This window comes from Miscanthus floridulus, chromosome 2 (genome assembly GCF_019320115.1).
Source record: "Miscanthus floridulus cultivar M001 chromosome 2, ASM1932011v1, whole genome shotgun sequence".
Taxonomy (NCBI): domain Eukaryota; kingdom Viridiplantae; phylum Streptophyta; class Magnoliopsida; order Poales; family Poaceae; genus Miscanthus; species Miscanthus floridulus.
In genome coordinates, this window is record NC_089581.1 from 137465028 (window position 1) to 137480705 (window position 15678).

Sequence of the window (15678 nt, forward strand, 5' to 3'; positions counted from 1 at the left end):
GATCATGGTTTCTAACCATTTCAGGAAAGCCAGGACGGCTTCACCTAGGGCGGCCACGTTGACCTCCCTAGCCATGAGCTTCTACCGACGTTTGGGCTCATACGCCACCGGTCCACTAAATATCATGATGTGCCCTTTTGGGTCGGGATATGTATCCCCCTTCTCCCCATTTCTTGTGGGCTAGAATGGCGTGTCCGTGCTAGTAGCCTTGTAATCGCCACTAAAATAGCACTTGATGAGGTCGCACTCCTCGAGGGTGTGCTTGATTGAGTAGCCGTGGTTGTGGCATGGCATCTTGACTATCTTGTCGAAGCTAACATAGTTGAGCTTGCTAATCTTTTGCTTATGGACCCTATCGACTACCACGATGAACTCACTATCGTGGTGCCTCTAGCTGTCCTTCTTGCCCTTTACCCATTGACTGTGGTCCCTGGCCTCGTCCATGGCTTCAGGTTGAGCCTTATCCTTGTATTTGTAGAAGATTGCATGGATGGCCTTATTGCCAGAGGCATGGCTTGTCACGAGGTCGAGCAACTCCCACGTCGTCCATGGTTTGTAGCATCCGAGCTCATGGACGAGTGCTTCGTTGGTCATGACAAAGATGAACGCTTCGATCATGTCCGCATCCATGATATCGGAAATCTCATTACACTGCTTGGAAAAGCTATGGATGTACTCACAAAGAGTCTCTCCCGCTTTCTATTTGTAGGCCTTGAGATCCTAGGAATTTCTAGGGCACACGTACGTGCCCTGAAAGTTCCCAACAAAGATGTGCTTGAAGTCTACCCAAGAGTGGATGATATTTGTGGGGAGATGCTCGAGCGCTTTCCGTAAGGTAGAGCGGCAAGTATTGGATGATGAAGAGATCATCATATGCCCCACCTGCTCGACAAGTGAGGCAGAAGTCTTCCAACCACATGGTGGGGTTGGTGTCCTTGGAGTACTTGACAATGTTCGGTGACGCGTGGAAGCGCGCCGGGAATGGCGTCTGCCAAATTCTTTTCATGAACACCTATGGGCAGTAGGTGTCTGGGCTTAGGCTGTGTCGAGCGTCCTGAACCCTAGGATGTTGGCCATGGTTGTCCAGGTCACTATCACCGTAGTGTAGTTGATCTTTGCCCACCCAGTCTGGCCTAGGGATCCTAGTGCCTTGATCTGGATAGGCATTGTGGTTTCCAACATAATGGCGGTGTGCTGGGGAGGGTTCCCGTCCATGTGCCGTGCTGCCACCACTTGGCCAGAGCATGCTTGGCATGTGGTGCCTCTCGAGGGCACCGCATGTCGAGATGTGTGCAAAGCTGGCCTCGGGATGCCGCCTCTCCGTGAAGCTTTGAGCCTGCTGCATCACCACAGTTTGTAGCAGGTCTTGTAACTCCTGATGGACATGCTTTCCCTTATCGCTCGAGGGCTCAGTGCCATCCGCAAGATCATGGTGGTCGCTGCTATGTTTTGGCTGGCTCGAGGGAAGATGGGTATCTCCCTCCTGCCCTATTGGATTTGATCATACACATGGCATGCCCACGCGCCTTCAGCATTGAGGTGTTATAGGCTAGGGTATCCATCGTCGCGGCATTCGTCATAATGACCAGCTTCACAGGCCTTGGCTCATTCTAGGCGCTCCTGGTCATACTTGGCTTGTTCCCTAGGGGTGTGCAGAATTGGATTGGCATCATCCTATGCATCCTCCGCTGGTGCTACACCATCATCCAAGAGGTGCAACATGTTGCATTCTCTTAGTGGATGGCAGCTCCCCTCAAAATCAGACTCAGAGTCCATGTTCTCAGGGGTTGCCAGCAGGAGGTCATAGATGGACTCCAGATCCCGCTCCATCATAATAAGGACATGAGCTCCATGCATATGACCATGCTTGGAGATAGAGGATAAGGAGATCAGCGAGGGTGTCCTAACTGAGAAGGAGGCCCAAAGCTCATCCAGTTTGAGTCACCAAGGTGGAGGCCCAAATCAAGTTCGAGCCCATCTCAGGTTCTAGGACCAGTCTGTCATAAAACTGGTTACACAGGCGTGTCCGGGCTCCATTTTTGATGATCCACATATGGATGGAAAGCTAATTAGATAAGGAAGCCAATGCAAGTGGTCTCACGTCAAAAGCCCTTCGGAAACAATAGGAATCATCAAAACAAGTCAGCATCTAGAATCTGTCAGGGTGTTGCGACACTGTCTTTTGGTCCGTTAGACCGTGTATCATGTTTGGGCCCATTAGGGGCACATCTAGGGGGTGACGTCTAGGGCTCTATAATTAGTAGCTATCGCTCTCCTTAGAGTTTAGGTTTTGTTTAGTTCTTGATTTCCTCGTGAAACAGTCGTCATTTTGCCGCAACTGTGCCACCAAGGCCGCTTGTTGTGAACCAGGGCCCCAGTTCTTGATCTTGTTCGCCTGTGGCGATTAGTCCTTTCGAATAAAGACCTAAATTCCTTCTCGTTATCATAAGCCTCATATTTATTTGTAATTTCAGATTGCGTTCATCCTGTTCTTGCTTGTGTTCTCGATTCGCTTGCAGAAAAGCCTTCTCGGCAAGATCAATCGTGTTCGCGTGGTAGATAACTAACGGAGCAGTGGTGTAACGGTTGCGAGGGTCCGAATCAGTCTTGGTTTGAAGTCTAGATCATAACATCGAGTCTCCACCATCGACGTTATCATACATTTTGAAAGATAAAGCCTTGTCTACATCAAGTGGTATCAGAGACCTTGTTGCCTGTTAGGTATACTTTAATTTTTTCTTTTAGATTGTTACAATTTTTGTTTTACCTATAGTTCATAAAAAGCCAAAAATATATATACACCGCCTTATATTCCATGTCCTATAGCCTCGTTGTGCCATGCAATTTTATCTCTGTTTCGCGTTGTTGAGTTTGTGTCCTAGGGCAAGTTCTGGTTGCTGATTTTAGATCATTTTTAGTCTAGTTTGTGTCTTTCCCTTTGTTGTTCATCAAAATCCGTGACCACCTTCAAGTCTTGCTGTGTTTCCTTTGTATCCATCAAACCATAGTCCACGCCATCTAATTTATTACACTTATCTTCACTGTTTGCATCTATCCATAGCCGCCGCAACAACTTTTGCACGCATTGTTCCTGTTTTGCCTCTAATTCAGAGTCAGTTCTCAAAACTGGTCTAGTTTTCACATATGAACTCGGATTTTGATGTTCCATATATCAAAATTGATCAGAAATTTGTTTGGATCTGTTCGTCCCTGTCTTGTCGGGTTCAGAAATTTTATTTTGGGAAAAAAACCGGTCATAAGATCCTCTTTTCGTGGTCACAACCTTTTTGTCAATTTTGAGCACGTCTTCTGAATTTTCCACAGGCCACACCTTTCACTTGTTTGAGCTCATATTTTCTGTGGTTACTTCTTTTGTGCTCCTAAGTGAATAAAAAATATCAAAAAATAAAAAGAAAAAGTCTAAGAATCCCAAAAAATAACGACAACCCAAAAATAGAGAAAAAAGAGAGGGGCAAAAGTGGAACAATATCTAGAGGAGCACATAGATAGCGCCATTTGAGCTGTGTTTGCGTGTGCTGATTTCCACCTTGTTCCTAATCATATTCCTGCTGTTCACATCACTTGATACATCTGGTACTTGGAACATGAATAGGCCAGCGCCAAGAGCAAATCCGACATAAGTGCAGGGCGACATCGCTTCCTTCTCAACAACGAGAGTGCACGACTGTCCCCTACCTAGCATGCCAACTGTCGGTGTTTTGTAAATCAGACTAGTAAATTTATACGATTGTCGCGCTGCTCTAGAAAGACGATGGTAGCATTTAAAAGACACGAGGATTTATACAGGTTCAGGCCAGAGCCCTACGTTCAGTCTTAGAGATAATCGAGTGTGTGTTCCTCGCTTGAATGCTCTGAAGTTCTTATAATGGGGATACAAGAATGGTTGAAAGAGAAAGAAGAGCTATAGCTAGGAGATGGACTGCCTGAAGAGAAGCTCTAGGAGCCCTACTACGATGGAGAATTAATGAAATGGTAGAGGATATCAATCTCCCCGGAGAGGGTGTCCTGGCTGCCCTTATATAGAGTTCGGGGCCAGGGTGCATACAAAGCAGTAGGTTCTCCCGACCAAAGGGTCATGAGTCTGAGGAAGGGCCTAGCTAACTTGGCTTGCAAGCTATGCCATCTTGAGGTACACGTCCGGGCGTGGTTATCGTCATGGTCTTGTGGCCATGTCGCGGCATGGCGTGTCGTGGTGCTACTGTGCTTGCCATGGCAACACTATAGGCATGCTAGTGGTTCACCAGCCGCCTCCGCCCTGTACGACATGGTCTTTGTCGTGGCCTTCGTCATCATTTCCTAGTTCTCTAGGACGTCGTACGGGAGTTGGTAGCCGCCCTCAAGTCATCGATCGTCTTGTTGGCTTGAATAGCTAGGGGCCACGATCCCGATCGTTGGGTTCGTGGCTCCCATCGGTCTGGATGGCCTCTAAGTCAAGGCTCAAGTCGTGGATCCCATCCTGTAGTGGGTGGGATCGTACCCACGTCTTGTCGGTCCGTAGTTGGACGGTGGGCTCCGTACCGATCACCGTCGTGCGGTGTTGTCTTGTCTGTGCAGCGTGGCATAGGGATGGTGTCTGACCGGGCCGAGGTGACTGTTGTCCCCTCGGTCCTTGCAGGGTCAATGCGGCGTGCCTGCTCTTGTTAGAGCGGGCACGCTTGGCTAGGCTCGACCTCTCCCCGTTACCTCTAGAGGTCATGACGGGTGAGAGGTGGTGCACCTTTCGAGCGTCGTGCGGCTAAGGCAGGAGTAACGGGTCGTGGCCGACCCCGGCCTTGTCGCCTTGCCTGGTTCGTTTGGCCTAGCTGGACCTCGGTCGTTCGAGCCTTCGCTAACTGATATGTTGCGGGCCGTGTGGCCTGCTAACTAATCGTTGCCTTGAGACACCCCGGAGTTATGACCCCGACACTTATACTCTCCCCTATCCCTTGAATAAGAAATAAATGTAATAGCTGCAACATATCTCCTATCACGTCTCCTTTTCCTATATTCTTTAGAAGATCTCCTAGATCCCTAAAGAAAGGGGCGACCCCTCCCTCTCCTAAATCCGTTGGAGCAAAGGTCTCTCATATCCTAAAGTTACTTTGAGACATCTCCTATAACTACTTATAGGGGAGAAGGAATAGGAGATTAGATGAAGATGCTCTGAGGACCTCATTTTAGTGTGACCATGAGCTTCCGTCCATAAGCTTATCCTGTAGTTTATGCTAATCGTTGTGTGAATCTCTGGGTAGACTTGATTAGCATATTCTTATAAACAGTTTCCTTGTTGCTATATTATAAGGACATGTTTATAGTGATGGCCTAATGACTTATTCTTATGCCCTGTTAGCTTTGCGAGACAAGCTGAAAAATACTGTTGGCTGATTTATTGTGAGAGAAAAAACATTGTTCCTTCGCTGAAAAAGTATGGCTCATAAGACGAGCGAACACATGGGGTGAGTGTTTTTTTGCATAGACTAAGATTTGTCACATTAATTTTTTAAGCCCAATTCATATCCCACGTCTCGGGCCATTTGGTTAAGTGGCGAGCCAGCTACTCCGCTTGCCTACCATCTCTCTTAATTGGGGAACAAACTTTGGGTTTGTTTTGCAAGGATCCCGGTGGCTCTGGCTCTGGTTGTAGCTCCTAGGAGTCGAAACCGGTGAATCCGGTGAAATTCGACTTCATCCGCTCTTTATGTTTTCTAGTTATTTTTTCTAAAGAAAGAGAAATGTGACTACATTGGTTCGTCCTACAATATCACTCCTAAAAGGAACCGAAGAAACCCTCTCCTCCAGCCCGGACCTCAAACTCCGTTTCACTAGAGCTCGTTGAACCGGTGAAGAGGACAAAGATATGAAAGGCGAAATTTGGAGTCAAAAGCATAGCCCTTTTGAAAATGCAGGTGCTGTTGATGGTGGTGGAAAGTGTGAGATTGAGAAGACTGATCGAAGAGGGTGTGATGCTATCACGGTGGTGGATGCATTCATGGTTGCATTATCTGCATCCCCAAAAGCTGGTCGGGTAAGGAGGATATGGCCACAAGTCCATGTCGCCGACCCCAGAAAGGATAGTGCTGGGTTGTGCAGTTGTGCTCGTGCTCTGCTCTCTCTTGCTTGCTTCTTTGCTTACTGCTAGCACACCTACGCACTACGCTGCTTCAGCCGTCTAAAAAAAGAGTGTACTTCTCGTTTTTTTAATAAGTCAAGTAATTTTAAATTTAATAAAATATATAGAAATATATTAGAATTTATGGTACCAACTCATTACCATTAAATTAAAAAATCGGTTAGCTATAACGAAGAATAAGACAATCCCTTCCTTCACAGCACTAAGCACCGGTTTAAAATTGGCACAAAGAGTTGCAGCGCGCAGAACATCAGCAGCCGAACTGGTTCGTTGCCGGGCGGCGTCCGGGCCACGAGCAGCACAGGGCCCCGTGAGCCACGCCACGCGCCCTACGGGATACTCCGTCCGACTTGTCCCGCGGTCACGCACCCGCAGGGGGCCGCCGCAGGCGACACGCAATCTAGCAACTATAGCAAGGCAGGCCGCAGTGGGGCCCGTGCAACAGTGACAGAACCGCCAGGACACCGTATCCTATAAATGTCCATACAGCCCGAGGTACAGAGGCCCGACATGAAGCACACAATTTTAGTCCGAACCAAGCACGGCACGCCCCGATGATCAGTGGACCGGGGCTGACCCGGCCCGAGGGAGCAGGCCATGCCTGGGCCGCTGCTTAGGCCCGTGGGCTGGCATGGCACGGCCCAGCCTTCGACGGTTGGCCCGACAGCGGCCCGGCCTCCCCCCTCCCCCCTCCCCCTCATCACTCCTCCCCTCCCCAAGGCCCAGCGCGCCCCACTGTCCCCGCCTCCCCCCTCATATATAAGCGCACGCCACGGCGGCTCTCCCTCACACCCGAACCCTAGCTCATTTCATTTCATCCGCCGAGCCGCTCTCATTTCGCCTCGCTCTCGCGGTCTCGCCCTCGCGGTCTCGGCTCCGTCCTCCCCGACTCCGGTGAGGTGACCTCAACGATCCGCCTGCCGTCGGCGAGCAGCTCCCTACTCATCCTACCTGATCCCCTCCCTGCTCCCTCTCCGCCTCTCCCTTCTCCCTATCCCTATCTTCGCTCTAGATCTCGGTGATTATGTGAGTTCGTGTCCCCGTCTGCCCCTCTTATGTCGCTCGCCGTCATTCTAACCGGTGTGTCGTCTTCTCTGGGTGGCCCTCGTCTTCTCCGGCACCAGGCTCCGGTTACGCAGGTACAACCCTAACCATAACTCTCCTCTTCTTCCATTGATGAATGATGATTGATCTATTCTTATATATTATTTTTCTCCTCCTCCATGTCTTTACGCAGGTCGATAGTCGTGGCGTCGTCCTCTAGCAGTGGCATAGAGCGACCAAGGCGGCCCCGCGCACCGTTGAGGAACGGTGCTGGAGAGCCCTCCGCGGCTGAGGGCGCCATGGCTGCTGCTGATGACGAGATCGTCTGGCCGCTCACCGGCAACGACGATCTCATCTGCTAGAAATTGCTTCTCATTTACATGCAAGTGAAAAAGATCAAAATCTAATTGTTGTTATATATCTTATGAAGCTTAAATTCCTTAAATACTGGCATCATATACCTCTGTTATATTCATTTGCATTTATTCTTGATCCTAGAGCTAAGATGAGAGGTTTATTTAGAGTCATAGAATTACTTAAAGAGAGCACTAGTTGTGATTATACTTCATATTATGCTGATGTGAAAACTAAAATTTACAAGTTATTTAGCAAATATGAGAGAAAGTTTGGTGCATTTAGGAGTCAAAGGGTTGTACAGCCTACAAGTCATACAGGTAAGAGAAAACAATCATGGGGAAGAATCTTTGGAGGCTCTGGATCTGTTGTTGGTCCTGCCCTGCCTGTGCCCCCACTTTATTTTCATCTGCTTCTACTGCTAATGAGCTCTCAATTTATCTGGACAGTGACAATATCACTGCATATGAGGATAATTTTGATTTACTTCTCTGGTGGCGTGACCACAAACTAACATATCTAATCCTATGTATAATGGCTAGAGATATTATGTCTGTTCCTATTTCTATTATCTCTTCGGAATCATGTTTTAGCTTGACCGGAAGGATAATTGAAGAGCAGTGACGCCGCCTGTTGCCTGAAACTGTGGAGATGCTGGCTACATAAAGGATTGGGAGTTGGAAGAAAGCATATTACAACATGGTGTTGACAACCAAGAGCTGGAGGACTCCTTCAATAATCTGTACCTCGATGAAGATGCAGATGGGGCTGCTGATACTACTAGTTCATCTGGGGCTGGGGCTGTTTCATCTGGGGCTGGTACATCTAGGGCTACTGGTAATTAATCTGTTATCTCCTATTTTGTATCTGTCATATGTGATTGTGACAGTGTGACTTGGAACCTTTGAACAATGATGGAAGACTTATTAAGAGCTGTGCTGCACTCTTTTTTCTCTTTTCTAGGGTTTCTCACAAGGGTGAGTTTTACCTATAAAGATTTTTAATGAGGCAGCATTGCACAAATAGCCCAGTTATTTTAATTCTCTTATCTCCTTTGGTGGCTTTTGTTAGAAACTTAGAATTGAGAATCTGTGACCTGTGATCAGTTTATTACTTGTGATTTTGTGAATGTGAAATACTGAAATGTGAATGAATTGTGAAATGTGATTGTGAAAATAGAGAAGTGTTGGATGAGAGAAGCAGTTTGAGGTGTTTTAACGACACCGGGCTATGGGCTTGGCATGGACCCGCGGATTTGGACCGTGCTTACCAGGCCGGCACGGCCCGAATTTTTGCCCGTAGGGTCCGTGCTTGGGCCGATAGCCAGGTACGATACCTAGAGGGGCACGGCACGGGAGCCGGCCCGTCCCCTGCGGACCGTGCTTGGCCCAGGCCTGGCCCAGCCCGTTGGCCAACTATCGCCCTGCTCGTTTTCGGCCCGACCCGTTGGCCAACTATCGCCCTATTCGTTTGTGTTTGTTTGGCTTATAAGGCATGCCTAAAAGTACTGTTGACTGATTTAGTATGAGACTGGCTGTATACCGTATCCACACAGAGTCACAGACCGAAGCTGCTGCCGTCCCACGGCGGCCACCACAGACCATGAAACACGAGCTTGTGTCGACACTCGACAGCGACCAATAATGCCTTGCTGGTTGCTTGCCCCCACTGCTCCATCGGCTGGTCCCCCGTGTTCACATACATGACGTCTCAGTCATGGAAGGTGGTGGTCTGGCTGAGCTTGGAAGCTACCCGTGGCGGTCAAACTCATCGCCGCAAGATTCGCTCATCAGTTTTGGAAGGATCCTTTCAAGCAGAAGAACTCTTTACTCAAAACTCAAGGGTCCAGAGTCAAGAGAAGAAAAACCCTGCTCCCAAACATGCCACTGTTTTGTGTTCTTGTGCCATAATCCATGTTGATCCAAGTCTTTGCTGGAGGTAAGTCACTCTTCCTCTTTGATAACAGCTCAGGTCGGCAGGTAGCAAGCGACAGAGACCACACACCTTGATTGCAAGAAAGAAACTGCATACCACAAGTAGGAGCATTTGCATCTAGAGTCCAGACAGACCATGAGACCAAAGGCCACACAACGCGGTGTCCCAGCAGGTCTCAGAACTGATACTGTAATATGTATATAGCTATGTAATGTAACATTATCTCTCTACAGGTTTGTCAACCATTGGAACGAGCCACTTATACGAGCTATATATGACCCGAGACAAGATGTTAGGGCTGCAAACGCTAGTGCATCCCCTGCCAGTTTTCGCCTTCCAGATGTATGGATGGTACTGGACCCAAAAGAAAGAAACACTAGACTGGTATATCCAGGTTGTAAGCGGTGGCCGGTGGTTAATTAGTGAAAAAAGCATGGTGAGCGAATGGGTGGGTGGATGGAATCAGCGGCGGACGCCCAGCCAATTCCTGTTGTTGTTGTTCCTTGGCTTGCCGTTGAGCGCTAGGTTTCGGGTCCCTTGCTTCGGCAGGTCTTGCGGATCCACCATTTGTATCGTCCGCTGCTTCTTCGCTGCATTTGCGCCAAATTGGAAACATCATTCATCTGTCTTCTTTCGAAACGACAATGGCATCATAATTCATCACATCAACCAGTCAAGAAATGTGGTGCTATTAGCAGAACTACGCATTGATCAATGGCTAAACTAAACATCCCATCCATACTGTAACTATGTAAGATATATCTCCTGGCACTGCACAGAACGAAAGAGATGGGTGCCTAAGGCTGAAGAAACGGCTTACCATTATTGAATTCTTGGTAACCCTCTTGAAGCTTGCGCTTTGTAGCCTCCAGCTTGGCATCCTTTGCGAGTTGTAGCTTCGCGCAGACTGAGTTTTCATCATGCTGAGTTGGTGGCTGCTATATCGGCAGTGAAATGTTTTAGGCCAATAGTAGCAAAATATGCATCAAATAAATATAGTAAGTTGCTCCCAACGCAGTACGCTTACCTTAGGCATTGTCGGTTTCGGTCTTCTTTGAGCCACTGAGACATCTTGCTGCTGCTTTGGCTTCACTTCCGAACATTTCGGCCCCGTATGCTGCGACATCTGAGGTCTCCCTGGACCGAAAGCTGCACTTGACGCCTTCACTTGCGCCCCTGAATTAGACTGCTGCCTTGTTTGCCAGTTGAATGCTTCATTTGGTCGCGATTGCTTCATAGCAGACTGGTCAAGTTTCCAGTTCTGCTCTGGGTCATACCATTGCCCCGTAGGTGACTGCTTGTTGACTGACTCTTGGCTTGCCGGATTACACTGCCCACCATCCTTGGCATCACTCCTAATGTCTGTAGTTTACAGGACAGGAGTGAGGTCAATACAATATGTAACCAAGAGTCACCAGGGCATGTGGTGTGATCCAGGAAGTGCGATTACTCACTTCCATCATCATCCATTTCATCGAAGAACTTCAAAACCGATGCAGATTTTCAGCACGATAAGGCATCCAAGTTTGTCAGAACAACTGTAACATTGATAAATACAGTAATAAAAAGAAAGAGAGGCTGAAGTTTATGTGTCTGGTACCTCGGATAGCTGGATTGAAGTACATGGTGCTGCAAACAAGGCTGCCTCATCCATGGGAGGGGAAGGCAGACCCCCTTCTTCCTGATCCAGGCAAGAAGCATCCACTGATTGTGGTGTATGATCTGTGAATTATTTCAGCTAGATTATATATTAATCAAGGACATAACAGTGAAGAGTACATTGACTTTTGTATTCCTTACCCACAATGGGATCTCCGTTGTTCACCCACTCATTAACAGTAGCCTTCCAACCTCTAAAAATTCAGATCAAGCATAACATCAATCAAACATGTAAATACGAGAAAGCTGCATAAGACCAAACTAGTGTCTAAAATGATGGCCAAGTAATATAAAGAACTAGACATTTTTGGGGCAAGGAAAAGCACAAGCAGCTTACTCAATAAGCGATCGGACGAGTTGCCGAATCTGCTTCGAGCCATGCTTTCGCAGCGGTTTCACGGCCATTCCAATCTCAGTAGCCTATATAAGTGATTCGAGAGATATGAACAAACGCACAAAGAAGAGTTCATCAAGCACATGCAGCAGCGGCAGTTTCACTTCCGTCACGGCTCACCCTGATAGCGTCCACCGTGAATTCCAGCTGCCCCAGCCTCCCGAGATGCTCGAGCAGCTCGGCCTCTGACTGCAGGCAAGTCGAACACACAGCAAAGTCGATGAGAAGGGATTAATGCCAACGTCAGCAAATCAGAAACAGAATCAACAAACAGGGTCGATGAGAAGGGATTAATGCCAACATCAGCAAATCAGAAACAGAATCAACAAACAGGGAAGCAATGGAGGACCTTCTCTTGGGCATTGGAGAGAGCCGCCTTGACACGGAACGACTCGGCGACGACGTCGTCATCGCTCTTGTTCCGCGGCGCGGCGCCGCCGCCGTTGTTGATGACCTCGGCGCGGTCGGAGCTGCAGAGGCTGGGCACGCTGCCGGCGCCCTCGGGGAGGAGGAGCGGCGGCTGGCACGGGGTGGGGTGCCCCGGCGCCTCCGGCGCAGGTAGGGCGATGAGCGCGGTGTAGAGGCGCTCGGCGATGGCGTCGCGGCGCGCGCGGAGGGCGTCGGGGTGGTCGGCGGCGGCTACTCGGATGGCGGCGTCGATGGCGTCGAAGATGCTAGCCCGGGAGCCGCTGAAGAAGCCCCGCCAGTAGTCCAGCGACGCCGGCGGCTGCGGCGGCGCCGCCATCCGAGCCAAGATCGGCCGCCGCCGATCAAACCAAGGCTCTCTCTCCTTTGTTAAAGAAAGATTGCAGTCAATCAAGGTTGGTTCGTTTTTTTAATATAATCTTGGCAGTTTAATGGCAGGCGTTTTTCTTGATCTCGCGGTTCCAGGCCGAATCCAAGGGAACCTCGCGAGCAATTAGTGTTGCAATCGGCGATCCAAGAAAAGAAAGAAGGGAGAGGGGAGAAGGCACGGCTTCTTTTCTTGGGCAGCGCGTTCTGTGTCTCTCTTTGGTAATGGCGCCGCTGTATCTGTCTGTCTACGCCCAAGCTGGGGCCTGGAGGAGGTGGAGGCGGGGAGCTGGAGGAGGTGGTGAGGGAGACGATGGAGAGCGATAGGGACGGGGTTGGGTGGGCCGAGCAAAGCACGGCCGAGTGCTGCTCTGGTGCTGCGAGGACGGCGATTGCGAATAGGAATGCGAATGGAATGGATGCCGTCATCCAATCCAATCCGGATTCCGGTGGATTTCCTTCACGATGCGGATTCGATGCGAACGAGAAAAGGGAAAGAAATTCTGGGGGCGTCACGTCATCGACTCGTTGGTTGCGCACTTGCGCATGCGCTCCTTGTCCTGGGACTCCTCGGTGAATGGGCCCTTGACGTTGTCGAGGTCCAGCCAATTCTGTCTACGGGCTGGAGAGCGACGCAGGAAAGATCATAATGAAAGCCCACATAATACTTGGGCCAACTGTAGATTTTGTTGGACCTCGGTCGTTTTCCGCAACAAAATGGTCAACCAATGAAGCTCGGTAAGTGATCAGATCGAGTTCGTTTAATTAATCAATTAATCTGGAAGAAGAATAAAAGATTAATGAAGACTTCAGTAGTATACAAGAGATCAGACAAGGTCAAGATGCTCTCGTCGCATGCAGGTTACGTTTAGCATGGGGCTCGCCGATAATTGAGGCAAGCAATGACGCCGAGTATCAATACCATAACATAACATAATCGAGTCGACGCCCCCAACAGCAACAGTCGACACGGAACGTGCGGGTATTCATAACATAACATGCTACGCTACTAATTAAGCATTTCCCAACTAATCTGCGAGCAAGCAGCCGCGGCAGGGCAGTGCATGTACTCCGTAAGCCACAACGGACCGGCCGTTAATCCCTGACGGCGGCGCGGCTTTCCTTCCCCTCAATGCTGATTATTAGGTTGGTGACGTGCTCTGATTCGATGACCCCCACAATACCGAGCAAATGCAAGGGGCTCCGCGTAAAACGTCGTAACGGACTCCCGCCATCCAACGCCCGGGCCCCCTCCTTTCCCGCCACCAGCGTCGCGATCCGACGGCCCCGATCGATCGTCGCTGGGCGCGACTACGGCCTACCTGCTCGGGGTCCGGGATAAGCGGCACCGGCCTTCTTCTGGCTGCTGCCTGGGCCCTGGGCCCCGCCCCCGAGCTGGTCGCCTCGTGCTCCTGGGGATCCCCCGCTCAGGATCCTCTGCGCCCACGACGGGGATCATGGCGGCCACAGAGTGGGCTGCTGCGCCGGATCCGGACGCGAGAGGGGCGCATGCAAGGCGCACAGATTGCTCAGGCATGTTGCTTTTTACTGCTCTGCCATGCATGGTCAGTGTCACTGGTGTGCTCGACTTTGGCGTGATGGCGTGCCAATCCCAACGGATTTGTCACGCAGTAAGGAGTACGTGTCTCAATACATACTTGATGAAACGGATTGTAGTAAAAATTAAACCAAGTTCCGTTACAATTCACTTCAGTACTTCAATTATTCACCACAAAAATGTTACTAAAGCCCCGTTTAGATCCGATTTTTTTTGGGTTTTGGGTACTGTAGCACTTTCGTTTGTATTTGGTAATTAGTGTCTAATTATGGACTAATTAGGTTCGAAAGTTTCGTCTCGCGATTTCTCACCTAACTGTGCAATTAGTTTTTTTTTCGTCTATATTTAGTATTCCATGCATGTGACGCAAGTTTTGATGTGACGGGTACTGCGCAAAAAATTTTGGGTTTTGGGGGGAACTAAACGGGGCCTAACTTTCTTCCCAAAATGGGCTGTGTCCAGTTTTGTACTGTGTTAAACTTATGTATGAGTAAATTCTTGTATCTAGTCTATCAACAGTATATCAGAGTCTACAATATCAAATAAGTTGTTTCATGACTAAGCATAAACGAGTGTGGCGTGTTACACTATTTCGTGGCGAATAATTTGAGCACCACAGCTGTGAGAATGTGGTTAAAAGATGAGTCCATGGCATCATATGGACATGGTGCTAAAAAAATATGGCACGCCACAATGAAATTGTGGTTGGCAACCCTAGTCTTGAACTAAAAATGCCTATGTAATGATGTAGGTGTTGGCACATTTGTATATGAAGTTTTGTAAAAAAAAAAATTGAGAATCTTCACTTATATGAGAAAACAACTAAAATAACTTTTACTCTGAAATGAAGGTAGTGTTGAGGATTCCTTTTCCATGTAGTTTAGGCACACATGGTCTACTCTTATTTTTTTAATTGATTTTTATATGCGTGCAAGAATTAGACGCCGAGGGGGTTAAAACAAATACAATCAAATGGTGGAGGAGGATGTCACATCTTCATCCAATTCCAATTCAGTTATAAGACATATACAATCAGAACAATGACTAATGCATGTCAGGAATTTGGATACAATCACTATATGTACATTAATTAAAGCCAAATTCTCTAAAGTGACACCCCTTTTTTATGCCCTAAAGTAACATTTCTAGTATTTCATATCAGTAGCCCCCATATTAATTAAGATCAATAGGAGGATAGCAATAATGTTAAGGTTATGCAAGTGGAAATAGTATGAGGCCCTGTTTGGTTCTCCCGCCTAAAAACTTTAGGAGCTAAAATCTGCCTAAAGAACCAAACACCCCTTCCTAAAAGCTTCTAAAAAGTTTAGGAGAGTTCAAAAACTTGAGAAGCTCCACCCCTCCTAAAAGCTACTAAAGTCCATCCTGGACCCCCACTGCCCCATCATGTCATGTAGGTGATGAAAGTACCATGCGCATGCAGAGAAGGAGGAGGGGGTAAAGAGGAGGGCTGCATGGTCTTTTTTGTCGGTGCATTTATTGCTTTTAGTTAGTTTTAGAGGTGGAATCAAACATTTTTTTTAGAAAGTTTTAGAAGACTGCCTAAAACTTCTAGGAGCTCGGAACAAAAAAATGGCCTGAATTAACAAAATCAAAACACATAGTACAACGTACAAAAGGGGGAATTTGTTGAGCTTTTCTTTTTCTACCTATGGTCCTTCCTGCCTTGTGAACCAGGAAACAAGAAAGAAAGATGCACGCTGTGCAGTGTGGCCCTAGCAAAAGCAGAGATGCGATACCCCCGGCCGGAGTGCCGGACCAGCGATCGCCATTGAAAGCTGCCACCCGCCCTCC

General features: G+C 48.5%; 1 protein-coding gene across 2 annotated transcripts; it reads right to left on the reverse strand.

Annotated features, from left to right (window-relative positions):
* Positions 1-9636: 9636 nt before the first annotated feature.
* Positions 9637-12690, reverse strand: LOC136539812 (probable mediator of RNA polymerase II transcription subunit 26b). 2 transcript variants are annotated; one of them, XM_066531800.1, is made up of 9 exons: positions 11866-12690; positions 11637-11705; positions 11460-11542; positions 11264-11316; positions 11064-11185; positions 10918-10945; positions 10491-10825; positions 10284-10401; positions 9637-10053 (listed from the first exon to the last, which is right to left on the reverse strand). In XM_066531800.1, the coding sequence occupies exons 1-9, from the start codon at positions 12259-12261 to the stop codon at positions 9926-9928; spliced, it is 1332 nt and encodes a 443-aa protein (XP_066387897.1). In that variant the 5' UTR covers positions 12262-12690; the 3' UTR covers positions 9637-9925. The 2 variants fall into 2 exon arrangements, with proteins under 2 accessions (XP_066387897.1, XP_066387898.1); XM_066531801.1 differs by having other exon boundaries at positions 10284-10398; positions 11866-12685.
* Between the last annotated feature and the right edge of the window lie 2988 nt (positions 12691-15678).

Excerpts from the sequence above, each read along its gene's own strand:
- LOC136539812 (XM_066531800.1), bottom strand. The coding sequence starts at position 12,261 with ATGGCGGCGCCGCCGCAGCCGCCGGCGTCGCTGGACTACTGGCGGGGC. Across the intron at positions 11,543-11,636 it reads TCACGGTGGACGCTATCAGG|GCTACTGAGATTGGAATGGC; the intron begins GTGAGCCGTGAC and ends TCACTTATATAG. Across the intron at positions 10,946-11,063 it reads CTTCAATCCAGCTATCCGAG|TTCTTCGATGAAATGGATGA; the intron begins GTACCAGACACA and ends TCGGTTTTGAAG.